Below are 27,873 nucleotides of genomic sequence, written 5' to 3'. Positions count from 1 at the left end.
GGTGGGCAACGATGAGCAGCAACGATGGCAACAAAAATCAAATGCAAGCACAAACACACATGCCAATATGTAAATTTTGATTCGCAAAAAAAAACCCAATCCCAAATACCATTGAACATTGCCTTCGGAGAAAAGAGAATGAAATCGAAAGAAAGAAAAAAAATGGTGCAAAAAATGCAAATACGCACGCGTGCGCTCCCATCTTGTGAGTCAACAACAATCGTGCGTCTCCATCGGATCAATCCGTACAAGCCGGAGCAGCCTCGCGGATGCATATTCTCCCGCTCAGATGCGCACAACCTACGGTCTGGTTCTAGTGTTTTCGTACGTTTTGGTCTATGTGTGTGCCTTTCGCAGTGTTTAAAAAAAAATTGTTATATTTTGTGCTCAACGCAGATACGAGATGGAGAATCCTCTTCAACAGAACCGCTATCAAATTGCGAGCGCGTGTTATCTTTTTTACAACACAAATACAATCACATGGACACCCATGCATATACACTGACAAATACTCACGCATAAATATTACTTCTCTTTCTCTCTCTACTCTCTCTCTCTCTCTCTCTCTCTCTCTCTCTCTTTCTCTCTATTTATTTCTCTCTCACTCATATCCTCTCTATCTTTCTCTCTTCTTACTTACTTGCTATTTACGTTACGGTGAAAAAGAGCATTCAAACACACTGTTCACTGATGCGTTCAGTTCGGCGATTGGAGGTTAGTCGGTCGGATTTGTCGGTTCGATGCTTGCGTTGGGCCGCGTGGTTCTTTATTCCATCGATGAACGTCGTGTCGCACGAGTCTTGCTAAACGCGTGTCGCGTGTACAGAAAGGGGCCCAACGGCATTGCATAGTTCACGCAGCATCAGTTTCAGTGCTATTCTCGGTGGGTGGTGAATCAATATCACGATCACGATCGTGCCCCCGTTTGATCGTATTAATCTTATTTTTATGTGTATGAGTGTGTGATGTTGTTGTTAGCACAGATACACGGTTTTCGGTGCCGTTCCACTTCGACTTCCACGTTCCACTGGACAACGACAAGGACAACGTGACTTGATATACATGGATACAGTTAAAAAAGTGTCCGGCCAGGAATCCCACGGCTGGCGTGTCGTGATGGTAAAAAATACACACATCCAATAAGCTTGCAAATACAACTGTGAAAACATTGTAAACCTTCCAAAGATCGAATAACAAAATAGACGTTTTAGGTGCAGCTATCACGCTGATTCGTTGACACATTATGCGTTTGGTGTTGCTGTTCATATTGTTCACCTAAAATAGACCATCTATAGCTGCTACAAATTCTTACCTTTGCAATACTGACGAACGATTTGTGTGTCTCGGCGCCGCTTCAACTTCAACCCAAGATGGAAAACGTTCTTATCTTTCAAAGTTGTTTTGTCTTCACACAAACCGCTCTTGAAACATCATCACCTTGCAATAGTCAGGGGGAGCAAACGGCTAATCAGCTTGGCCAGGGTTAGGTAAGCAACCGCTAAAAGTTGTCACAAGAAGAAGAGAAAAACGACATATTCAACATCATCATCTCGAGTACCTTTTGCTACGGAACGTGGATCATACCTGCCGGACAACCGGTTGGTGATTTTCTATGTTAGTAAGATAGTGATAATTATATTTGTTTCATAAATTATGTCCCTTTCACCCTCAACGCCCGAGTTCATTCCGTCTCATCTGTTGTACTTGTTTCTTAGTGGTTTACAAAAGATGACGAAGTTCAAGCTTGAGTTTTTATGAGGCTGACCACAGGATCAGCAAAGTTTCTGTGTTAGTGTATGTGTGCATGGTTTTGTTATACTGTCGTCACATTTAATATTCTCGAGTGATAATTGTTTGGAAATTCGCACAACACAAGAACATATAAAAGCCTTTTTTATTTTTTATAAAGATATTACGAGTGATAACTGCGGTGAATGGATCGATATAACCCTTTAGAATTCAATAACTCTAGTGATTAAATTAGTGGATAATGTGCACACAAAACAACCCACGAAGATAACCAGAGGGTAACTCATGAACATAACACAGCTCTTTTTGCAGTTAAACACTTTGAACTGATTGCCATAAGCTTCAAGTGCAAAATGTGTACAAGCAACACACCGACATTGCAATTGTCAACTTTGACTTGAACGTTATCTCAGTGTAGTGCCGTTTAGTGCAGCAGTTGAGTAGATTTTTAGTGAACAACATCTGGTCCGATTTAGTGATTGTTTAGCGAACGAACTGGAGAACGCAGCAGAAAGTGTACAATCAATAGTGCTATATTGTCGTCCGTTCGTGAAGCTCTTGCCGTGGATGCCTCACCGAGAGACCCCACGGGTGATCGTTGGGGAACCCTTGCCGAATCCGATCTATTCGATCAAGAGTCGCTGGAAAAGGAGCGACAGCGGCTGCCACAGATTGCCTTAAAGTCAACAGTAGCGACACAATGTGCTATCTTCAGCCTGTTGTGCTATCACCATCCCGTGCGGGGTGAAGGCCTTGATCGGCTTGAACCGGAAGTGCAGTGCTGTATAGTGTGAATTGAAAACCGAACCCTCGGTATAGGAAATTGATCGATCAACTCGAGCACGGCGAGCAAGGCGACCAAACTGACAAGGTAAGCCAAAGCGGTTCTTAGGCCTTGGAAGTTGGTCAAGAAAGCATTTCTAGCGCTTTCTGCATGTCACGTGGTAAAGCATGAAGAAGCGATAATTAATGTCGATGCGTATATTCGAACAGAATGGATGGTTCTGTGTGGCTATTTCGTGGTGTAAATTTCTCGCTAGCATTGGTGTCGTTAATTAGCAGCTTTCCGCTGTACGGTGCGCGGTAGCAATCACGAGGTCTTTGTCAATATCCGCTTGCTCGAACCGGCATCAACCGTTGCAAGTAGCAAGTGAATGTGATATTTTGTACTAACTGGGTAAAAACAAAAATCCGGGGAAACGTACTTGAATGAACATTTGGTGGAATGCTGCGTATCCCGCCGACCTGCATTACGCGTTCCAAAACAAGAAGAGTGACTAGCAAGAAGCACTACGCAAGCTACCATCCCAAGCAGCATATCTTATTTAGGAGCGTTGATTAGTGACTGTTTAAATTAATTTTGCACTTTGCACACTCGCACTAAATTAATGCCATAAATGTTCTCATTTGAGCCGCGCATTTAAAAAAAGCCGAGCTGGCCTGGCATCAAACGCCACCACTGATCGTCATCACTATCGCATTTTGCTCTTCCCCTAGCGCCATGTTTGCTACGCCCGGGGTTTGCCCATAAATCAAACCGATCGGACCACGGGGGGATGAAGCAAAAGGAGTATAAAAACCTCAACTACACCCGTCTCTCTTGTGTGAATATTCGTGACAACTCTGTGTTCGGTGCACGGTTGGCGTACACTCTCGTGCGTGTGCAGGCTGCCCAGAGAGGACACAAGAAAACCCGAGCAGGGCAATGTTTGCACAACTCAGTTGTAATATGGCGATCCTTTAAATCGGTAAGCACACGATCATGTGCACGTAATCGCGACGACGGATCGCGTTCGTACCGGTGGGCCGACGTTGTAGTCTTTGCATCAAATCTATCCCCCGAGGTTATGGCCACCGGGTAGGGCATGCCACTGGTTCGGAGCGACCTCCCGACGACAAACCTCGACCGGCAACCGGTCTGTGCCATGTTTGGTCATATTGTCCACCTCCACGTTCCCCGTCGCCTTCGGCGGGGAGTCACACTCGGTCACTCGCGTTACCCACTTGCCTTCCTTTCCATTGACATCGTGTACGATTGGGGCGAAGGTTACCGTTGCTGCGTTTGTTCGCTGCGCTGACCTACCTTTCAAACCTTTCGTATACCAGTTGGAATCCTTTCTCTCGTTTTGATACGTTTTATTTTTGTTTACAGCTTCATCTTCGTTCCCAAATAATCGTTATGGATTTTGATTCATACATATGCGCAAGATGCGTAATGCCTGCACGGTGGCACCTTGTTCCGTACCAAAAAAGTCCAGATCGTTAGACCGAGCGATTTTTAACACTTTTGCGGCATTAATTAGTCATATCGATAGAATGTAAAAAAACAACATCACGAACAGAGAAGTGCATATACGGAATGATCTTGAAGTCTGATTAGCAGTTTATCTGCCGTTCTGCCTACCAGCTGAAGAGGCGTGAATAATCGATCGATCGATCAAAGTTTATCCATCAATTCGAAACCTCGCACAAATTCACAGCTTAGTTCACCATCTTCGACGTGTTTGGTACTGCTCGCTTGCTGGATACGTTTTTTGCCATCAGTGCTCTGACCTTGGGATGTGGAATGAAAACAATAACACAACAACAGCAACCCAGCACCGACACGATAACGATATGGTTACAAAAATGATGATGACGATGGGCAGGCTGGCATCACGATGCCGTGCCGTGCGTTTTGCGACGATGAGACAATTTGTTGTTGTTGGTTAGGGGAAAATGGGGTGGATCGGTTACCCCGCTAAGCGCGGGCGTTGGGCGTTGACGGACCAACGTTCACGGAAAAACAAATCTACGATTCGGTTTGTTTGCACGTGCGTAAATTACGCTTAACGAAGATATTTATGGTATACGAATGTGCCATGTGTGTGTGTGTGTGTTTAGACCATCTTGCCCTCATTATTTCCTACTTGTGACGGTTTTTGGTGTGGTAGCTTGTCGTATGTCGGGATTGACCGTTTCGAAAAACTGTTAATTTAGATGTTGTCTTTCTTCGGTACGAAAACGCAGAGACGTGCATATCGCTGAAGAAAGCATGCTAATGACTCCCACATTCATTAGTATTATTTAGAAAAACGAAGCTACTAGCAATAAATTGAAAGGCCTTTTGTTTGATTTTCAAACAGATTAAGGAATTGTCCTTTGTTCGTTTAAGTATTTCAGTTAAGGTTAAATAATATTTAAACTGTGTTAATCTGTTTGCATTCCATGTTAAGCAAAGTTATGCATTTAGTACATTCAAAAATAGGAAATACTGGAGTTAAATGTCTTGTTAAAAGTCAAATATCTTATATCAGATAAGATCAGAACGATCTGATAAATATGTCGACAAATATCAAAGGCAAATAACTTTTTTAAAAATCCTCAGATTTATATATATTTTTTAAAACTCCTAATATCTAAAATTTCTGATTTTTCTACAATAACAACGTTTTGACGTCCTGCACTTATGTATCCTTTATTATGACATTTAAAACATACATAGTGATCTTCCAGACGATCTTAGAAATTTGTAAGAAATTTTCTTACTGAAAAAGATGGAGCTAAGAGGCCTTACCTTGGATAGGGGGACACTCCCAGCTCATGAATTATGATATCATATGATATATATTATATACCATATGTGCAACTTCATTTACTATCTATACCGATTTGTGTCGATGTTTTAACTATTTGATCTGTGAAATGAGTTGGGTTTATGATAATATAATTACTGGAAATAGTGGTTTACTGAAAATTGTTGCATTCATCGTCCATCCTAATCATGCTTACAACACACGCCATGACGAATTATGTACAATAGAAACGCTTTTAAATTCACATCACCACCATGGCGCAAGACATGTCACAGAGGCGCTAAACAAACAAACTTACTAACTACGCGGCAGATGGCCGCGCGATTGCTTTGCTTGCACATATCCACCACCACTACCGGACATGGATGGTGCAATATAGTGTAATGGTTTATTGTATACGAGTGCGTACAGCCTATCGTCTGTGTATAGATAATATCGATGGCATGATCACCTCAAGATCATCGAGTAAAATTACGTCCGATCACAGTAAGGGTTGGTGTGGAAGGCTACGGAAGCTTTGGTGCCACGAGGGCTACGCTAATCGCACGATAACAATTTATCTCCCGCAAAAACACCACCCTGTCTAAATGGTTCCAACTACCGGAACTGGGTACTGGGGAGCAGTTAATCGATCGCACTTTTGATGCACTTTGCCAGCACAGCTCGAAACATGATCACGTGAGCAAACGGTCAATCTAGAAGTAGTGCCAAAGCTCCCACCCCTGCTTGTGGCACTCGTGCTCGAAACGAACAACCACTACCAGGGACGCTAGCAACCTCTAGAAGCGTAAACAAATGCACTAATCGTTGGTGCATTACATTGCGCAAATCGTTGCGCACGAGTGTGGGGATAATGTCGGCAAATGTATAGACTTTTTGAACTAGTTGTACGAACGAAGCTCAATGCCTAGAGGCATGTCGAGTTAAACGTGCCACGCCTGAAAACATCGATGATTAGAAGATGTGATACCATGCTACTTAAAAACATCAATCTCTTTTTATTTGTTTACTTATTTATCGGGTGCTGCAGTGCATTGTGCAGTCTTATGAGTGAATGTTATAGTGTGCTCCTTTTAAAATCGGTATTATTGCTAGTTGCATACCTTGAAGATGCATTTATTTTTACATTTTACATTGTAGTCCAATTTATTATCATTACAAAATCAAGTAACAAATCCAAGCTGAATCTTTGAGTATGATAACGAAGGTTGTAAGAAATATCTATACCAACTTGAAAAAAAAAACAAAAATTAAAAACTTGAATTTATTACCTACGATAACAGCATGGTGGTGAGCTCATATTTCAGTCGCAATAAGCATTGGATTTTCGTAAACTAACGGGAAATAGTGAGTCAGGTGTGCTCTTGCTGTATGTGATCTGTTTCTCTTTGCAGCATGCATTCATGGGCTTAATCTGCCCTACGACCAGCCCCTCCCCCTCTCCCCTCCCCTCGCAAGGACAAGGAAAGAAGATCTGCATTTTTATACATTCGTAAAACACTGCAAATCAAATTTTCCCACCATTTAACATTTATTTTAACAGCCAGCCCAGCCTAGCTCGTCGGGCTTTAGTGTTAAACATAAAACTATGACAAATAAATCCCTCGAGTGGTGTTGCATCTGGAACCCAAGTTTCGAAGGCAGCATTTTCACACGGCCGCACTATCGCGCACAGTATGGAAATGGAACTACACTTTTATTGGTGCAGAACGTTTAAAATTGCTCTTGCAATTTCTACTGATATAGGCAGGGCTCCATATTTTCTGCACCATACCACATGAATAGGTCGAAGGTAATTGGTGGGATGGCTCGAGAAGTACAGTGTGACATGGGCTCCTAATAAAACAAACAGATAACTATGAACAGTATTAGTGCGCTTTACTTTTCCGGATGCATTTGTTCAATGGCACGCTATTAATTTACATTCCTGGTCAGAAAACTTTCGCTTAACTTTCCTATCCATTCTTTTTGCTCTCGTTACAGTGTGGCCTTCACATCAGCTCGGGATAACGGCACCGAAACAACCAATGTTGAGTGCTATCAGCTTGTACGAAACACGTTAGTCTGTTGTGAGGGATAGTTGCATTGCTTCATGGTTCACATACACCGACCGCATCAGTATCCCCGACAACTTGGTCATCATCGTCTCAGACATCTACTTTCGATCAATCGATGAAGTGTAGGTATTGCATGAACCATTTAATTGTACACAAATGCTGTTGTTCTTTGCTCAATACACTTTCGGATCTTATATTGCAAATGCAAAGTATTTTAACTGTACATCCCCATGCACAACGCATGGTGTTCTGTTAGGTGCGTTTATGACCAGTGAAGCTGTGGCTCATGATGAGAAATAAAATCTACTTCAAAATAAATATAAAAAAAAACTTCCTGTCAACGAACAAGAAGCGAGACAGATCAACTAGTACCCTAGTGAAGGTGCTCATGGAAATCGTAAACAAGTTCCAAGTGTGTGAACAACAATTGTATCACCGTCTGCCAAGCAAGTGGCACGATAAAAAGTTTATTACACGCGGCAATTGTTATTCACCACAGGTGGCGTGGCACAATATGGATGGAAGAGGTTGGAAGGTTGACGATGCAAAAACCAAACGATGGTACACTCTTATCGCCTTGGAAACGTTTGTTATCTTTTTCAATTATTTCACGCGTATAGCGTTACGCTGCTGCTACTACCGGATGGGTTAGATGACAAATCGACCAATGGTTGCGATAGATTTTCTTTAATTGCTACCCTGTCATTGATTGTTGATTTTGCAATTTATAAAATTGAAATGTATATGACACGTTTTGATTTTTATTTTTTCTATTTTATTACAGCTAAAGTACAGACAAGCTTTAGACAAAATGCGTCATCGATTGGGCGATGGGGACGATCAACGACGAACCCGGTAACCATTCCCGGCAGTACGGCCAGCGGAACGGCTGACGGATATAGCTACACGTTAACAAGCGGTCCCAGCCCTCCGCATAGTCCTCCCATCAATATGCCGCCGCCAATACCTCCCCGACCTGTGATACGACAGTCCAGCTTCACCAAGATAGGATACATGATCAATACAGCCGTCAATGGAACCAAAAAGCAATTCAGCAGTGGCAGCAGCAGCAACAGCAGCAGTAGTAACAGTGGTGAGCATTTTTTCAGTTTCTTACTCTCAGTTGCTTATTTCTTTCTCAAACAAAATTTATTATGTTTTAATTTATTAGTTCAAATTCGACGGACCGCGTGTGGTGTTCTTGAAGCGATCAATACATAGTAAAAATTTCCTATTGTCCTGTCATAACACTCAGTACAGCGCGGCTCACTGCTTTCATTAACTCTTCGCGTTATGTGAATCAGCTTTGATCGATGCACTGAATATATTTCATATATAATATGAATATAAAATTGCTCATAATAACATAGTAACAACATTTTAATTTTTCGAAAAATAGAGATCTCCTTCATTTCCTCAAACATAAGAATAGCTATAAAACAAAAATATAGGTTTACAAACATATGAAAAATTTGCCTCCGGTTTTTATGTAATTGTCCTAGTTATTTTCTATTATTAGATTTATATCAGAACTATCAAGCAGCAAGGATTAACTATCCGGCTGTGTGGTACTGAATAAGTCTCGAAATCATGCATAGGCCGGGCATGTCTCTGTAGGACGTTACACCAAATAGACGAAGCATAAAAACCTATGCTGAATTTCATATCGGAAGCTAAATGCAAAGTATTTCATGCTGAATGGGATTGGCAAATGTTTTACAGGAATTTGGAGAGTTGTAATAATTTAGAAATGAACTGACGAATGTATTGTGTAGAAATCAACTCCAGCAACGATTGAAAATTGTAAACGGAACTTAGCAGCAATAAAGACATAGTTTGAAAAAGAGCTATCGAAACATTGGTACTTTCAACCAGATCAATGTTTCGATAGCTCTTATTTAAACAATATCCGGCATCGCGAAAGAAATGGTTAAAAATTAACAGTCGTTGTCGTTGAACTAGAGTCGTTGAAAATTGCTAGAATTTGATATCGCGAACGCATTGAATTAATTTGTAAATTTTAACGACTGGTCCTATGCCGTTGTTAAACAAACGATCGTCAAGAGCGTATGCGATACAAATTAACAGTAGTTTAATTATACTACACGGGTTTTTTTCCCTGTGTTTGCCAATATGCGATATCGAGCTGTCGTTTATTGTTTTGACGATCGTTTATTTTAACAGTAATGAACAACAAATGAACTCGGTTAAACAAAAATGACCTTCAAACGACTGTTAAAATGAGTTCATGTTACAATTGCCTATCCTCGCCGGAGTCCATCTCTACACAATTTGCAATTCATTCCTTAGTTCATTTCAACAATAATAGCAGGTATCACGAATGAATGAACATATTTTAACAATCGTTTAGACCCGGGTCTATGAAAATGTTGCGGGAACATTTGTTGCCAAATCGTATCGAGAAACTGTCAAACTCATGTTGCTGGGACATTGTTGTTGCAAGAGAAACAAATTGATTTGTTTGATGTTTATTTGTTGCAGGAACATATTCGGGACCAAAACGAATAAACAATTATTTCAACTTAATTTAAAAATGTTTTGTTATGTTGTTTTTGTTTTGTTTTTGTAAATACACTGAGCACATTTGAAATAAGCAGAAAAATCAGAAATGTTGCCATTGAATAAATGTTGCCGCAACATGTTCATAGACCCGGGCCTTAAAAATCATTTTTGTTCAACCGAGTTCATTTGTTGTTCATTCCTGTTAAAATAAACGATCTAGTGTTGGGAATTTCGTTAAAAAAAAGGAACGGAACGGAACTAGTTCATTTTTCAAAAAGAACGGAACGTGAACCTGGGGTGCAAAATTACCGACCCAGAGCTTAGAAGCCAAACTGTCATCCGGGGGGGGGGGGTTTGTTACTTGTTACAGGATATAAAAAGGCGTTTCTTCAATCTGAAATCATATCTGACACCAAATCCAGATGGGTTCAACCTATGTCCAGTAAGCTGTACCAGCTGTGCTAATATAAAGCATGCATTTATTAACTAGCATTTTTTAACTTTTTAGATGCGACGACCATTTTCGGTCAAAGCCTTCCTGTACCACTAATAGGCTTGGCTATCAGTAACTTAAATGCTCATAGCAGGATAATCATCCCAGCGTATGGGGTCACGATCCATTCGAGGATTTTACCCATGCCGAAGTTATTGAGTGGTCCGAGTTGACGATTGTATCATGAGATTGACTAATTATTTGAATTTCACTTACTACTTAAAACAAATAGTTTTTTTTTCACATAAATCGTTTACAACATCACGGCACTCAAACGGTTGTCGAATGGAACAGAATGCTTCGAATCGAATGGCTAAATATTGGAATCATGCCGAGTGCCACGATCAAGTGGATATCGTGGCATAAAAAATAAATACATTTTATTCTTCGTTGTTCATAATCGCATATTATAATACATCTCTTCCAACCCGTTCTGCCATATGAGTACAGATTTCAATTTTATAATAATTATTTGTCTAGTTAAGATAAGCTAAATTATAACAAAAAGTATAATAGATGTTACAAATTGCACCATAATACCAAATGCAACACCATTTTTGGTTTTGCTGATCACGATTTTTATAAACGACGCGACGCGACGAAGTGTGATGAATATTCCTGTGAGCATGGGAGAGTGCACAGGCAACACATACTGTGTGCGAGAAAGAGTGAACAAGTATCTTGCATGCAGCAAGCAACAGCCGGACAAAACCGGTTTTTTCAAAGAACGGAACGCACGAACGATAGCACCTTGCTAACAATATTGAAACGGCAAAGACCGGAACGGAGTGAACGGAAAGAACGAATTGAACGGAACGGAATGAACGGAAAGAACGAAATGAACGGAACGGAATGAACGGAATGAACGGAATGAACGGAACGGAACGGAATGAACGGAAAGAACGGAAAGAACGGAATGAACGGAACGGAACGATTTTGTATAAAGGATCGGAACGGAACGGCCTACATAAAGAACGGAACTTTTTTACTAGGTTCGGACCGGAACGGCCAACACTAAAACGATCGTCAAAACAGTTAACGACTGCTCGATATCGCATAAAGGCAAACACAAATCGAGCAGTATTTTCAAACGACAAAAATTTGTATCGCATACGCTCTTGACAATCGTTTGTTTAACGACGCCATCCCGCTGCCCAAAGCGATCGAAAACTTCTCAACCTCTCGCTCAATGTAGCTAGAGAGCAAGAATCAATACTGATAAAGCAAGGTGAAAGAATGGGGAAGAGGGGAAGAGGGGAAGAAGGGGAGAAAGAGAACGTGGGTGTGAACTATATTCGGCCACTATCATTTTTGCGTCATCACGGTCGTGTACCGGAGCTTTTTTGTCGGAAAGAGATAAACACATACAGCGCGTTCTCTCGAACGACCGTAAACGCTTCAATCGATCAAGAGCTTTGATCGGTTCTTCGGACGTTCCTGCACGCTTTCTCGATCGGTTTCGACGAAAAGCGAGCTAGAAACCGAAGTAAAAAACTGCTCGATTTTGTTGTGCGGGGTAGAACCAGTTGTTAAAATTAACAAATAATTCAATGCGTCCCGCACAACAAAGTCGAGCAGTTTTTTAGCTCGGTTTCTAGCTCGCCTTCTCCCAAACACGGTACGGTCAGACAATATACCAACGTCACCAACGTTTACGCTTGATTTGTGTGGGAGACTTAAATAAAATTTACGCCACAGTTTACGCTTAGCGTGGACGTCGCTAGATCCAAAAAGCCAAAATTGCTTAAGCAGCCAATTTTGGCAAGCTAAAGATCGCTGCTTGAATTCGCCTTTTGCAGTAGATAAACAGCATGAAAGTTCCAGGTGGTTCTTCTAAATAGCGCCTAAGGCAGCGGTCTAATCTTGTTGCGCGCAACATTGTTGCTCGGAAACATATGGTCTATGAATGTTGCTGGCAACATTTCGCTTTCACATTGTTTAGCGTCAAAAAATTTCCAATTAACAGCTCAGAGTTTATTTTTTATCATTCACTTATTGAATAAAGTGTTGAAAAAATAAAATATACACCAAACAATGTATTCTTCTTCTTCTTGTTTGGCACAACAACCGCTGTCGGTCAAGGCCTGCTTGAACCCACTAGTGAAGTGAGCTTGGCTTTCAGTGACTTATTGTTACCATAGCAGGATAGTCAGTCCTACGTATGGGGACACGGTCTATTCGGGGCTTGAACCCATGACGGGCGTGTTGTTAAGTCGTACGAGTTGACGACTGTACCACCAGACCGGCCCAACAAACAATGTGTTATAAATGCTTAAAATCCAAATTTAGCGGATGTCAACAAAACGCACACTGCTGCTGTGTCATTTCATACACCCGATTACCATGACCAAGGTAAATAAAAAATGTTGCCAGACAAAAATCAAATTGGATTGAATTTGGCATGCAACAAAGTTGCGCTAGCTGTCAAAATCCATACATTTCGCCAACAACAATGTTGCGAGCAACAAGATAAGACGAGTGCCTAAGCAACCTACTTATGTCAGGCTGCCGGGGATTATTTTTCTTTGTGTTTTATTTTCAAGCAAGGCGTCATCATTGAAATAAACAACACAATTTTTTGTTTTCTTAACGTGCATATTTATTTGTGAACTATAAATGTTCATAACGTTCACAGAATTTTAAATAATTTACAGTTTACTCAAAATCACTTCACTTAAGATTGACTACTTCAAATAACTAGTCTAACTGGAACACAAACCACGAGACGGCGTCTGTCTTTGACACTTTGACAAGAGCCATCTTGTAGCGCATTGTCATGCATTAAAAAGCTATAAAGTTCCACCAAGTTCGATACACCCCAAGTGCCACAAATCCACTAAACGACCACTAAACGGGTTCTAAACAACTCAAGCTCTCAACCTAAACGGAATATAAAAAGACTTCGTTTAGCAGACGGCAAACGACTCATGCATTCTAAAAATATCAACAAAAAAAAAGCTGGTGGCGCCACCTGTTTGTGGGATACTCAACCAGAGGAGCTTCCTCGATCTGAGAGCTTTCTCCTACTCTCTATACTGTTATATGGTTTCGCATTGAAGTTATGAATCGTTAGAACTAGAACGGCGATCTTCTTCTTCTTGTTTGGCTCAACAACCGATGCCGGTCAAGGCCTGCCAACCCACTTGTGGGGTTGGCTTTCAGTGACTTATTGATTTCCCCCCATAGCAGGATAGTCAGTCCTACGTATGGCGACACGGTCTATTTGGGGCTTGAACCCATGACGGGCATGTTGTTAAGTCGTACGAGTTGACGACTGTACCATGAGAACGGCGATACGATTGTTTAAATATTAAATTCCAATGTAAACCATTTGTAGGGAAGCAAGGGAGATTTGAATAATGGTCGATGGTGTTGATACCCATGTATCTGACCACATGACCATTCACATAGATTTTTGTTCAGAAAGGCTTTATAGTTCATGATTAGATGAAGCTTGTCGAAACCCAAATAGCCAGAATTGCTTAAGCAGCTCATTTTGGCACGCTAAAGATCGCTGCTCTAATTCGCCTTTTGCAGTAGATAAACAGCATTAAAGTTCTATGTGGGTCTTTCAAACAGCGCCTAAGCAGCTGCCTTATGCCACGATGCCAGGGATTATTTTTCTTTGTGTTTTATTTTCAAGCAAGCGTACACAATTTACTGATAATTCACAATCACTTCACTCAATATTTATTCTTCAATTAACGAATCTAACTTGTGCAGCAGCAATGAGATTATTGCCGGTGTCCGTCTTTGACACTTTGATAAGAGCCACCTTATACCGATTTCATGCATTAAAAAGCTATAAAGTTCCACCAAGTGCAGTACCCTTTCTTAACAAGCCTTCAAGTTCCATCATGAACCCTACACATAGTGCTAATCAGCCGCAAAGTTCCAAAGAGTACCATGTGCCTGTTAAAAAGCTCCATAGTTCCGCAAAGTACCGTTTATCTCTTACCCGGCGCTCTAGCACCAATCGAACATGACATCGAACATGAAAAATGTATGGGATTTGACATGTTTGTCTTGTTTGTTTGTTTATGTCTGACAGTGCACCTCCATATGATTATAAGGGTTTGTTCGAGTCGGATGTCGTGTTCGATTGATGCCAGAGCGCAGCCTTAATCAGCCACAAAGTACGACATCGGAACGATTTTTCGTTAAACAGCCCTAAATCAGCTATAAAGTACGAGCTGGCTATTGGGGAACACATTGAAAGAAAAGGACAGCAATATAATGCAGAGATATAACACCGACAAACCGACGTGACACTTGCGTTATAAAACTGTCCCACACAAAAGTACTGTCATTTGCAATGAAGGCGATCACGTTTGTCCAAATGAGCTCTGTTCGCGGATGCTTAGATGGAAATAACTTTTCCAAGTACAAATGGCGGAAGAAGTGATAGGCAAGATTTTGTGAAAATAATTGGATGAAATTCTCAGAAAAATCAATTGGTGAATTTCCAAATCAATACAAATGATGTGAGAAGGGGATAAAATATTCTTCGTTGGAAGTTGGAGAGGAAAACAAAAAGGGGTTTTAGCAGTTTCTACTCTGTGTCAGGGTATTAAGCGAATCATTATAGAGATGGCGCTAGTGTTTAACGTATTTTCATTTGAAATAAGGAGACAACTTTTGAAGCTCATTTTGTTCGAAGTGTCACGTCGGTTTGTCGGTGGTTATAATCCGCCATCTATTGACCAAATCTATAGAGATTTTGTTTTTTTTTCTATAGATATTTGATTTTCCAGTCGTTTAAGCTTAATCGGTGGCACTTGGGTTTGATCCGAGTGCTTTTCTGATGCAAAAAAAAACTGCTCGATTTGTCGAACGAACTCCCTCTGATATAAAAAAAATTTGTAGCGCCAGCAAGATAGGCAAAACGCGCCGAGAATAATTATAGCTGATTAATTATAATTATATAATTATCACTACAAAATATTATAACCACTTCAAACACCTAAAAATATAAAATAATTGTTTACACTACCCTCCTGCATGTGTACTGAAAGTAGAAAGTACAGTCTGTTCCCGAGTTACCCGGCGCTCTAGCACCAATCGAACACGACATCGAACATGAAAAATGTATGGAATTTGACATGTTTGTCTTGTTTGTTTGTTTGTGTCTGACAGTGCACCTCCATATGATTATATGGGTTTCCCGCCATGCAATTGACAGCGATGTGCGAGGGCGCGCGAGGGCTCGCACGCCATACAAGTTCACCGCCCCAGAGCCCTCGCATAAAAGAGCTTGCGAGCCTTGGTAATTTTTCACCCCTAGTTTTAGCAGTTATAATAATAGCACCCCGAGAGCAGGTATAACATTGCAAATTATAGCTTACTAAACACCTACATTTTGAGATTTAATTTGGCAAAATTCCACAAAAATTGGAGAAGTAATCTTTTCGGCGAATAACTCCTAAAGAACAAAAACTTATGTATGAAAAATAAAGACTATTTTTAAGTATCATAGGATTTCGAGCAGATGATACCACCCAGGTGACAACTGTTCTACATTTTTAGCTTAAACTCCTCGTGAACAGCTCGATTTAACCCATTGCCTCATATGAACTCTTGAAAACATGGGTGTGTGAGTGAACAACGATGTGTTGAAGCGTTGAAGTTTATGTCAGAACTTCGGTAGAAGCCGGACAAACAAGAAGCTTGCAGTTTCGTCCTTGGTGTTCAACAGCCAAAACACTGAGTAAAAAGAAATAAACGATCTATCCAGGAGCTTCAGAATAGCGGAGAAACGCTGGGAAAATAACAAAACAACGTGAAAGAGTGTTTTATAATAAACTTGTTGTTTAATATGGATTGAAAAGTACGCATGTTTTGTTTTGGGCCAGTAGCTTGTGCACAACGTGATGACAATTCTCAAAATGGCACCAGAAAAAATGCTTCACACTGACGTTTCAACTGTTATAATAAGCTTAAACTCTGCAATATCGCTTGCTCTTTAAGCCAATTTTAAGCCTGCTCTTTAAGCTTCCAGCAACTCGAAAAACGCTAACAATCTGCTCGAAAATGTCACTTGGGCACTCTCAACCCTCGCAATGTTTGACGGGTTGTTCGTGTCGGATGTCGTGTTCGATTGGTGCCAGAGCGCAGCCTTACGCGGTTTCTGCGTTCCCGACGAATCCGCGTAACTCGAATATCCGCGTAAGTCGAATTTCACGTTTTTTGACTAAAATACTATTTATTACTCGCAGTTTTTTATTTAATTTAGCACTTTTATACACTTTATCGTTTATTTGTTATGATTCGTGCAGAAAATTCTAATATTGAGGTCCTTTCCGTTTTAAGTTCGTAGGCTGAAATTTCAGCCTGTCAGCTGTTTGCATTGTATAGCAGTTTTCGAGCAGCTATCTAAGTAGGTATAATATACAGGAGGGCTTATCCCAAGGTGTATTAATTTAGAAAGCAGATTTTTATCGCTTCTGTTTCTGAATGAAGATTTTTAGAGTGTTTTGAGTATTCATCAAGCCTTCAGAAAGCTAGTTTGAACAAAAGTTTTCACCCATCCTGTCAAAAAGAGATATTCAAATTTGGTTATAAAAAACATGCTATGAGACCACCTGTACTACATACACTTTGATTCTAGATTCCACCACGTGATCTCTTTAATGCACCTCGGGGTAAATGTAAACAACACCGTGTTTTCGAGCAGGTACTCGAATCTAATTCTAGCTTTGAGGCTAGAATAATCTAGACTGAAAATTGCAGGCTAGTTTTTTGTGTGGTTTTGTATGGAGTGTTTACATGATTTCAGCCTTCAACTGTCAAACTCCATACAAAAAACGAACTAGAATCGTGAAGGGGCCCCATTTCTGGCTTTTAAGCGGTTTCAATTTGTTAGCAAAAATGCAATTTATACCGAACTTGAAGCAAATTGTACTGATTTGACATTTAATCTGTCAAATTTAGAAAACCGCGTATCTCCGAATCCGCGTAAGTTGAGAACCGTGTAACTCGGGAACAGACTGTAGAGGAAATGAGAAAAAGAACGAAAGATACCAATAGTTACCAGCTCGAATGGATCGAATTACTCTGTCAGGCAGGTTGCTCAACCCTGTCGCAATTGTCAGTTGGGAATGCGAGGATTTTGACAGCAGAACTTGATGTATGCTTCTTCCCCTTTTCATCGTGTTTGTTCGAGCTTGGTTAGCTGTCGCTGTATTCGCGTTTTCTCTAGAAATTATATGTAGAATCAAATCTACGCAATACAACGAAACGCATTGTAAGTGATCGTGTCACGAGTTCAAGTTTTTCACGAGGAAAAAGAAGAATAGCAGGAAATTGGGCACAATTTCTAGTTCGCTGGTTGCTGTACACGGCTCAGCAGCTGAGGTTGGTGTGCGAAAGTGTGTGTGCGTGTGCGTGTGTATGTGACAATGTGCAATGGTGGCCGTGCAAACTTCTCGGAGGAAAAAGAACGCTGTTGAGAGGTTGGATTTTGTACGAGCACCACGCATCTGAATGACGACGTGCGCTATTCCGGTTTTGTGTTTTGTATGAGATGCTAGGTTATGCGAAAGTCCGGAAATCCGCATCGTGAGTTTTAATACGACTGGTAGTGATCGATATTTTTTGTTGCAAAAATACCGCATAGGTAGATGATAAGGCAGCAGCGCCAGCTGCCCCCTTCTCTGCACATCATCCGCACATTGGAAGTTTCCAAGAAGCGATTTGACAAGTGGTGGCGACATCCATATCCTGCACGCTCACAATCCTAGCTTATCGGCAGCGGCAAGCAGTGGCAATAGTCGAACTCTGTGCATCTAACCATAGGAAGATAACCATCGTTTGCTTAGATGATTAGAGCGGGCAAAAAGCTGAGAAAAGTGTAGAGTTCTTGTTGTCGTTACTATTGTTATTACTTGAGTGCGCTTTTGCTCGCTTCTATAAGATCATACGATGAGTCCAGCCAGTCGCACTGTTCCTGTGAGATGTGCGCTCTAGGTAGTGGTGTTTTTGTAGGTGAAAAGAAGAAAAAACCGCACTGTCCCGAAATGAATGCCGTATTTCACAAGTGTTAGGTTTGGCGTGTTATAGCAACATTGAGGTTTTCCTTTTGCTGAAGTTAAAACAAAAAAGAAAATACTGTCAAAATACGTATATGTGCGTGTTTTACCCCGTGGGTGGTTCTGTGTATGATGGTCAGAAAATTTTAACCATAGTCGGAAGCGGGTCGACCTTGCAGGTGGTGGTGTGTAGAAAAGTGAGCTGTCACACTCACCCGTGCTTATCGCCGAGAGTGTTTCTTGGTAATACGTTTGGACAGTGAGATGTAGTGCCTTTTTCTTGTCGATGGTCCATACGAAAGAGTGCAATTTTTAGCAGGCAGTGAAATTATTTGTCTAACTGTACTCGACTCACGAAGCGGATGCCAGTCTCGGCATTTATGTGATGCGGTAACAAACGCTCGGTTAGGAGACGTTTTGGCCTTGTTATTATTAATGTGAAATAATAAGACATACCATAAGACGACTGCGTTTTTTCTTACCTTAAATGATTCTTTTCCTTTTGCCATTAGATCGCTGGTTAATTGTGACCTAGTTGTTTTCGTTGGTATTGTTGAAGTGAATAAAACACAAGTGCGCAATATTATTGGAAAGGTACACACCATTCAATTAGGAGGATCCTGCATTCCTTACATCGCCGTTACAGCCCATTTGGCGAAGTGTTGTGGTAGTTTCAAAGCTGTGATTATTGAAAAGATTTGCGTTCTTCCGAAGCAGGAGAAGTGTGCATTAGGAAAAAAATAGTGTCTTGTGATTCTGTTGAACTAACCAAACGCCGTGTAAAGAAAGAGTTTATTCTTGTATGAAGTCTATCCCTGGTAGAGGTTGCGACTGGATTTGACATGGCCGGTGAGTTTATAGTTAATGTGATTTTTGTTCCTTTGGGCTGAAATATCGGAACATTTCCGAATTTCCGATTGACCATTTAGTCCTTCGTTTTCAGGCATTCAAAAACTGAAATACATAAAATTATTTTGCCGCTATGACCTTTAGCCCTTCTGACAACAAATGATCCTAACCTCACTTTCAGTACTGTGTTCGCTTTTTGTTCCTCTGTTTCTCTGTGCTAGTCATTTATCTCTGTACAATTTGATCCCGAAATTCCATGACGTCTTTTTAAAAGATCTTTTCAAGCAGAGTCGTTCTACCGTCTTGCCTGTTTGCGGCGTAAAATGCGAATTTGTTCCCTAACGAATTGGTTACCATGAGGTAGAACGGTGCGCCCCAGAAATGGTCCTATCGCAAGCAAGCAGAGCAGGCGTGTAAGCGAATAGCAAGGCATTAGAAAAAGATGCTCGAGCCCGGTGTGTGTTAGTTTCTGCAAAATAAAAGGAAAATAAGAAAACATTCGCGCGCTATGCTGTCAGTGTGTGCGTGAGAGACGACGTTCGCTCATTCACACAACACCTTTACTGAGTGAGTCGGTGACGTAGGCCAGGGTTCTTCAACACGTGGTCGTCATACTTAGTTTTTGCAAAAAACTGCTTACTTCGGGACGCCGGACTTTTTAGTACTTTTGTAATTTAACATGTAAGCCTTTTGTAATAGTAGTGCAAATTATTATTAATTATTAAAATTATTATTAGTAATTATTAGCTATGGACTTTGCAAAATGAGGTTTTTGAATAGGGATCATGATTATACTTATGTAACAATATTAATGTTGTGTTGATGTAAAATTTTAAAATAGTAATAAATAAAAACACATGTTACTTAAGAGTCACATTTATTATACGTTGTCGGTCACAACCGTTGTAGGTCAAGGCATGCCTCTTTACCAATAGTGGACTTGGCTTCCAGTGACTTACTGATTACACATAGAGAGATAGTCGGTATATGTAGATGGTACGGTCCATTCGGGGTTTGAACCCATGACGGGTATGTTGTTACGTCGTACGAGTTGACGACTGTACTACCAGCCCGGCCTAATAAATAAACTTATTATAGGTTATCAATTATTTTCTTCTTTTACTGATACCACGCAAGATCATTAAAATTAAATGAACGCACACTTCATTGATCATTGTATTAATTCCAGATAAAAATCTTCAAAATTCAGTTGTAAATATTGATACATTCGTTTAATTATAACCATGATTGCTAAATAGGAAATTATTATTCTGAGAGGGCAGCATTTCCAGTGTGTTATTTGAACCAATATTTCGTAATCAATACAAATTACCGGAAAACTCAAATCCATAAACGCTATACACACATATTATTATCCTTGGCCTTAAACCGTACGAGTATTGCCATGCATGTGTGCATGTGAGACTATTTTCACATGTAAAAATGAGGTTGAAACTTCCGTTTTGGCATCCGTTCAAGTATTGGGATTGTTTAATTGGTATTTAAACGGCAAGATTAGCCAGCACTCGATGGAAAGCACCTCAAGAATAGTGGTACAATGTTGAGCTATTCTTTGTTAGCTGAATCTGTGCCGAGTGCACTCTGCTTTTGGAGCATATTCAGAGGAATAAGCTCCTGATTATTTACTCATAATGTCATAAACTACACATTCGATTATTTTCCATACAGTGTGGAATATGGAATGCAATGTTGCAACGCATGATTATGTGAAATGCTCATGAGATGTTCATGTGTTCCAGATTTAGTCATTTAACTAGCAGTCTTTGTGCATGACGAATTTAAAAGGAATGTGTAAACCAAAAAATCGATATAAATGCACAAGCATCATCGTTTGTATGACACTCGGATATTAGTCGTAGTTCTGTGGTCTCCTGATTTCTTACACTTTTTTGTAATACTCTTGTCTCTCTACTGTCCTTCTACTAAAACTACATTGCTCAATGAAGTGTTTTCGCTTTGTGTGATTTGAGCAGATCACTAGTACTCACCTTGAAAAGGAACGATTCCGATGTTGTTCTACAGGATTGTAGAAAAAATTTGCTGGTGAGGTTTTTGTGTAGGTCATCTTCTTCCCAGTTTTGTGTTAGTCCATGCCCGAACAGGTGACATTAATTTCCAATCGATGTTATCCCATTTTATCCATTATGCACACAGTAAATTACCATCTTCCGTCCTAGGGAAGTAAAGTGGTTGCCATTTGCGGCGAATGTCTAACACACCGAGCACGGGAGATAGATACGAGGCGCGAAAGGGTGGTATGGCAAACGAAAAAGGAAATTCGGAAAATCTTGCTGGGCTTGTTCGGCAGGCACTTCAGGCAGTGGATAGCAATTTTTAGGCCATGCTAAAGCAATGTCTTATAGAATCAGTGTGGTGTGCACTTTGCTATTTCGAGACCGAATTTGTCGTAGAGATCGAGGAAATGCGGGTTACACGGTTATTCTCCGAGGTAATCTAATAGTCCACGCACAATCACAACACTTACCGATTACTACGCCATCACACACTGTAAAAGGTTGACTGTGCGCATACATCACTGCTTTTTGTGGGAAGTACTACATTTGCTCAGTGCAGTGTCTGTTTCGAATATCCAAGGGTTATTGTTATAAATGCTATGTTTTTTTTAGATCAAAAAGCTCCAATTTTGGTTTTCGAATTGCAATTTTCGTTTTGTATATCGAATTTGATTGTTACCTGTTGAAACACGCCAACCACCCATGCTCTGAGTGTGTGGGTGGTGGGTTGATACGAAACAAAGTTAATTCTAATTACAATAAAGGTTTTTTAAGAAGTAAAATAATCTATGCGATATTGCAAGAGGACTACGCATTATTAAGATAGCAATAGTGTTATGTTTTACGCAATTCTTAACAGTTGTTCCGTTTCGAGTGCAACATAAAACAAAAATTAACAACATCTTTTGTATTATCTTTCATCCCACACACGCAGGTAATGGCGAAACATCGTGGTGCTTTTCACAGATAAAGGGGGCCCTGGATGATGATGTTACCGAGGCCGACATCATTTCCTGCGTCGAGTTTAATCACGATGGTGAACTTTTGGCCACTGGTGATAAAGGAGGCAGGGTTGTTATATTCCAGGTAAATATATTTCATCAACACATATATTGCATTGATAACACAGACAACAGAAGAGCACATATGGATGAAAAAGAAAGGTACAACATCAAGGGACAAAATCATAAAGTTCCATTGATTCGCCGCTACTCACAATGTGCGCCACATGGTCCATGAGGCATGGAAAAAGGTGCACAGGATTCGAAAGTGCTCTTTACTTGGCGACAGGCCACGATCATGTTTTTTTTTTGTGCGTGTAATGTATGCTGCTGGTCTGTTTTAGTTGGTATAATTTTACGTAACAAGTGAGTTGACATGATGTCAAACCGGTCATTTTCGCTTTTCGCGCCCGTAGTTGTAGTGAGCTCAGTGTTTTGATAGAAGCTTTCATGGTATTTTGCCCTCAGGGCGTGCAGAGGTTGGTTATTCGACCTACATCGTGCGATTATGGACCGATTTTTTGAATAAACCGAATGGCTGTTTTCATATTGTTTCTAGAGTAGATAATTTTTATCAACACAGTACAAGAAGTTTTTTTTAGAAGATGCTTGTTAAATTGGCTAAAAACAAACAACTCTAGTATATAAAGAAGTTATAATCTTATGATATTTGTAGAAGTGACTTAAGCAGGTCCCAAGGTGGTGTTTATCCTAAAGAATTACATTAAAAATGTCTAAATTTATAGATAAAGGTCCATAAGTGGTCGAATGAAAGTAAACCTGAATTCATAAAGAGTTTTGCCTCAACCATTTTCTCTAAAAATACATACAATACTTAGTTGAATTAACGTTTATTTCACTCGAAAAATATAATCACGATGCATTCTCGGTGTAATTTGATTGTCTGCGGGGTATGTACAAAATAAAAAGGGTAGTGAAAGGGTGTTTTGTTAGATATCATTAAAACAAAAAAAAAAAAAACGATATTTCACGTTTGCTTTCAAACAATAACTAAATTGGCCAAGATGAGATGAGCATAAGCTGTATTTCTACGTGAAAAGAGGGTTTCGCTTAATTGCACACTGTAAGAAATGATGGTACGAAGTACGATTTAATTATCTGTATTAGTGTATTCCATGTGTTGCGGTATGGTGGAACTATTGTGTGCCAAAGATTAATTCATATTTATTTTACAGAGAGACCCATCGTCGAAGGCTTCAACACCGCGGCGTGGTGAATACAACGTGTATTCAACATTTCAATCGCATGAACCTGAATTCGATTACTTAAAGTCGCTCGAGATCGAGGAAAAAATTAACAAAATCAGATGGCTGAGGCGCAAGAATCAGTCACACTTTCTGCTCTCGACCAACGACAAAACGATCAAGCTGTGGAAGGTGTCGGAGCGCGATAAGCGAGTGGAGGGATATAACACACGGGAGGACAATGGCAGCATTCGCGATCCAGCCTCGATCAATTCGCTGAGAGTGCCATCGATTAAGCCGATGGATCTGATGGTGGAGGCATCGCCACGTCGCATTTTTGCGAACGCTCATACCTACCACATTAACTCGATCTCGGTAAACTCGGATCAGGAGACGTACCTGTCGGCGGATGATCTACGGATCAACTTGTGGCATCTAGAGATTACCGACCAGAGCTTCAATATCGTCGACATCAAACCGGCGAATATGGAGGAGCTGACTGAGGTGATCACGGCGGCCGAATTCCACCCGACCGAGTGCAACGTGTTCGTCTACTCGAGCAGCAAGGGTACAATTAGGTTATGTGATATGCGCTCTTCGGCATTATGCGATCGACATGCAAAGCTGTTCGAGGAACCGGAAGATGTGGACACAACGAATAAGAGTTTTTTCCGCGAAATCATAAGTTCGATTAGCGATGTAAAGCTGAGCAACTCTGGACGCTACATGATCTCGAGGGACTATCTGAGTATTAAAGTGTGGGACCTGCACATGGAAACTAAACCTATTGAAACGTATCCGGTAAGTGAAATCATAATCAGCGAACTTTTTTAAAACCTTTAAAACCCCATTTTACTAATATGTGTGTGTGTGTGTGTGATACATTTTCCAGGTTCATGAATACCTCCGCACGAAGCTGTGTTCGCTATACGAGAACGACTGTATCTTCGACAAGTTCGAATGTTGCTGGAACGGTAACGATTCCGCCATTATGACTGGCAGTTACAACAATTTCTTCCGCATTTTTGATCGGAATACGAACAAGGACGTGACGCTCGAAGCGTCTCGCGACATCATCAAACCGAAGACAGTGTTGAAACCGCGCAAAGTGTGTACCGGTGGCAAGCGGAAAAAGGACGAAATCAGCGTTGACTGTTTGGCCTTCAACAAGCGAATTCTGCACACTGCTTGGCATCCGCTCGAAAACATCATCGCCGTGGCCGCCACCAATAATTTATTCATTTTTCAGGATAAGTTTTAGCCAATAGTAATAGTAGTAGTGAGGATAATTAAATATTATTCTAATTGTAATGATTACGATTATTATTGATAGAGTTTCCTGGGCATACACGGCGGAACAAAGGAAGGTTAAGGTGGAAACATAATGGTGAATGCAAAAGCAAAGCGCATAATATTTTCGATGTTCTGGCAGGTATGAAAAAAAGGGATTGTTAAAAAGCCAAGGGAAAAGGCGAAAAAACACGTTTCAGAACATAAAATTGTTACGTCTGTGGACATCATCACAAAACGACGCAAGCAAAAAAAAAAAAAAAATACAATCAACTGACTGGAAACCGGCTGGAAATAGCGAGTGTGCTTGCGTGTGTGTAGTAGCATGGCTAAAATAGTACAGCAGACAAACCTCGAAGAGGAGGGTGTCGTATGCCGTTTGCTGACCGCAAGATAGATAGGACAGAAATGTGTCTTTGCATTGCCCACATTGTTTAAGAGAACTTGTGTAAATGAATTTGAACAGGTTTTTTGCAGTGTTCTTATTCTACACGCAATTGCAACCATGCTTCAACTTTTACCTATGTGCGCGGTCAAATCCTGTACGCTTTCCAGCTTAATTCACATTTTCATAGAACCACCATCGAGCGTGGAATCGAGATGCGTAACATCGGGAAAATTTTGTTACACTTTTGCCTCCTGTTTGCTCGTTGTTGTTCATCTTAACAGCAAAAGCAGGTAGCTTGATTTGTTTGTCGACTGTCCCCAGGCCTAGGTCCCCAGGAAACGTACGAAGAAAGAGCAATCCGATCGTTATATCCACCCCAACAGTAGATTCAGGAGTGTAGCTTCAGGGACGGGCGGGCACTATATACAAAAGAACAATAATTGCTGAAACGCCATGTGCACATGTGTTTGATGAGTTTGCGGGTATGATGTCGTATGAATGGGCAAGAGTAGTGTGTGAGTGAGTGAGAGAAAATTGGGTGTGTGCGATGATGTAGTTTGTATGTGGGCAGTGTGTGTGTGTGTGTGTACGCGTGTGCTGGGCGCAGTAGGAAGAGGCAGCACTGCGTGTGCTTCGAATGATAGGATATGATGCAAATGGAAATACATCGTTAATTCTAGATACTAGTGAAAATAAATCAGTTAGGGTGCGGCGAGGTGTTTGCGGAAAATGGTGAATGAGAAAATGAATTGCAACAAAAACATAGGTGTAAAAAAACGAATCGTAATACATTGGCTTTGGTGATACCGTGCAGCTCGGTCACAATGAAAAAGAGGAACAGAAAAGAGACACAGAGGGCCGAAATTTGCACGCAGTGAAAAGGTATCAGGAAGAACAAGTGCAAGCTTCAGAAATTGGGTGAAGAGAACCCGTCAACCGTGCGAAAAATGAATCGCTAGCGTCAAAATTAATGGCTAGAGATTGTTGTGCTAAGCATTTCTTACAAGAGGTGAAATAATTTACAATTATAACCTCCTTGCTTTTCAGTTCATGAAGCACTATCGTTAAAGATGATAACAGCAAAAAACAAACACGGAGGCGTACACGCAGACACAACAATCGATAAAAATCGTTCCCTTAGCGTATTTATACATCAAACATCGCAAATGAACAAAATCAACTCATCAAAAAGAAGGTACATTTAGAGAGTTTAATCTACAAAAATAAACATATATCGCAGCTCAATAATGGTTAACAGTAACAACAAACCCGTAGAACCTTTTTGTACTCAGTTCAATATAGCACAGGCCACAAAAACTGCAGCGAAAGATTACAACTTTGGTAACTATTGGTTGCAATTTGAGTACATGCTTTTGGGGTTTTGGTTATCCATATCCATATCCAAAAGAGCGTGGGTTTTGTTGTGTGTATGAACCCCAGCTTCAAACAACAGCAAAGAGGATGGTGTTGCATTTGTTCCTGCTATCTCCACTTATTCGGCTATTCCAATTGCACTTCATTCAGCCAACAAACCGAAGGATTAAGGGCAGAGACATTTTTCTATTTTCCGATTATTGTTACTACTATAAGGCGATGTGTTGCTGTAGCTTCCGCATCATATATGAGAGTGTAATTGAAACTTAACATATATTTTTTACTGTTTATTTTATTGTTTGCATTTAAGCTGTGGCATGGCTGAAGCTTGAGGAAAAGAAAAGAAGAGAAAAGAAAGGAAGCATTGCATGTGGTGTGAGAGATGAACGACAAACAGCAAATCGAAAATATACACTCACTGCACTTAATAACGACGCATTAAAGGAGATAGAGCTAACGTGGAGAGGTTAAAGCAAATGAATAAAATTAAAATATAAAGCTAAGAGAACGTGTAAGCAGAAGAAGAAAACAACGCTTACACGCAGAAGGACCGTTGTCGAGGGAGAGTTGCAAACGCATTGATTCTTTCGGCAAAATACGTACGTGTTATGTGTTTGTGTAGGCGGTTTTAAAAACAATTCCTTGCAGAACCTTTTTTTATTACTTTTATATTAAGCTAGATTTTTATCCCCAATGTAAAGTGGTTGCTGCTTTGTTTGGATTTGTTTTATTTTATTCTCAGTTTGCCGCTCCCACCCCCTTTTTTTGTTTTGGAGAATTTGGCAAAAATAATTAGAATGACATAGAATGAGTGAGGGGCAGAAATGAACACCTCCCATGCCTTGTGAAAAGACATAACGCCCGTTTAACTCACAGACAGACAGAAAGATAGACGGACAACCAGAGAGGGCGGCGCATACACGATGGTATTGTGTAAAAAAAAAAAAAAATGCGGTACAGAATTGCTTGTGTGTATGATGGCATGTGATACTCGTGTTTACTTCGTCCTCGTACGAACGGAAAAGACTAGACAAAAATATATGTAGAGAAGCGGGGAGGGAAGAGGGGATACTAACGATGGGGCGCAAGAATAGCGCATCGGAAGAGAACGCAACAAACACACAAAGGTCGGAGTAGCGCAAGAATGAAAAGGTATAGCGCACAGCAGAGCAATGAGCGCCAGAGGGAAGAAACAGGAGAGGAGGCACACGGTTTATTAAATCCATGAAACGAAGCAGCATAAGCGAAACAACAAAAATCAAATGAAATAAAACAATGAATAAATCACACAAAACGGCCAGAATGT

General features: G+C 40.5%; 1 protein-coding gene across 11 annotated transcripts; it reads left to right on the top strand.

The window, feature by feature from the left end:
• Nucleotides 1-720: 720 nt before the first annotated feature.
• On the top strand, nt 721-27,861 carry LOC121590275 (protein phosphatase PP2A 55 kDa regulatory subunit). 11 transcript variants are annotated; one of them, XM_041909770.1, is made up of 7 exons: nt 721-883; nt 2,226-2,620; nt 7,308-7,503; nt 8,166-8,474; nt 22,244-22,395; nt 23,507-24,316; nt 24,408-27,861. In XM_041909770.1, the coding sequence occupies exons 3-7, from the start codon at nt 7,497-7,499 to the stop codon at nt 24,774-24,776; spliced, it is 1,647 nt and encodes a 548-aa protein (XP_041765704.1). In that variant the 5' UTR covers nt 721-883; nt 2,226-2,620; nt 7,308-7,496; the 3' UTR covers nt 24,777-27,861. The 11 variants fall into 11 exon arrangements, with proteins under 11 accessions (XP_041765704.1, XP_041765702.1, XP_041765700.1 ...); XM_041909768.1 differs by having other exon boundaries at nt 2,062-2,620; XM_041909766.1 differs by having other exon boundaries at nt 2,050-2,620.
• Nucleotides 27,862-27,873: the final 12 nt, after the last annotated feature.

This window comes from Anopheles merus, chromosome 2R (genome assembly GCF_017562075.2).
Source record: "Anopheles merus strain MAF chromosome 2R, AmerM5.1, whole genome shotgun sequence".
Taxonomy (NCBI): domain Eukaryota; kingdom Metazoa; phylum Arthropoda; class Insecta; order Diptera; family Culicidae; genus Anopheles; species Anopheles merus.
Note: the sequence above shows the minus strand (reverse complement) of the source record. Positions and strands in the feature narration are given on the sequence as shown.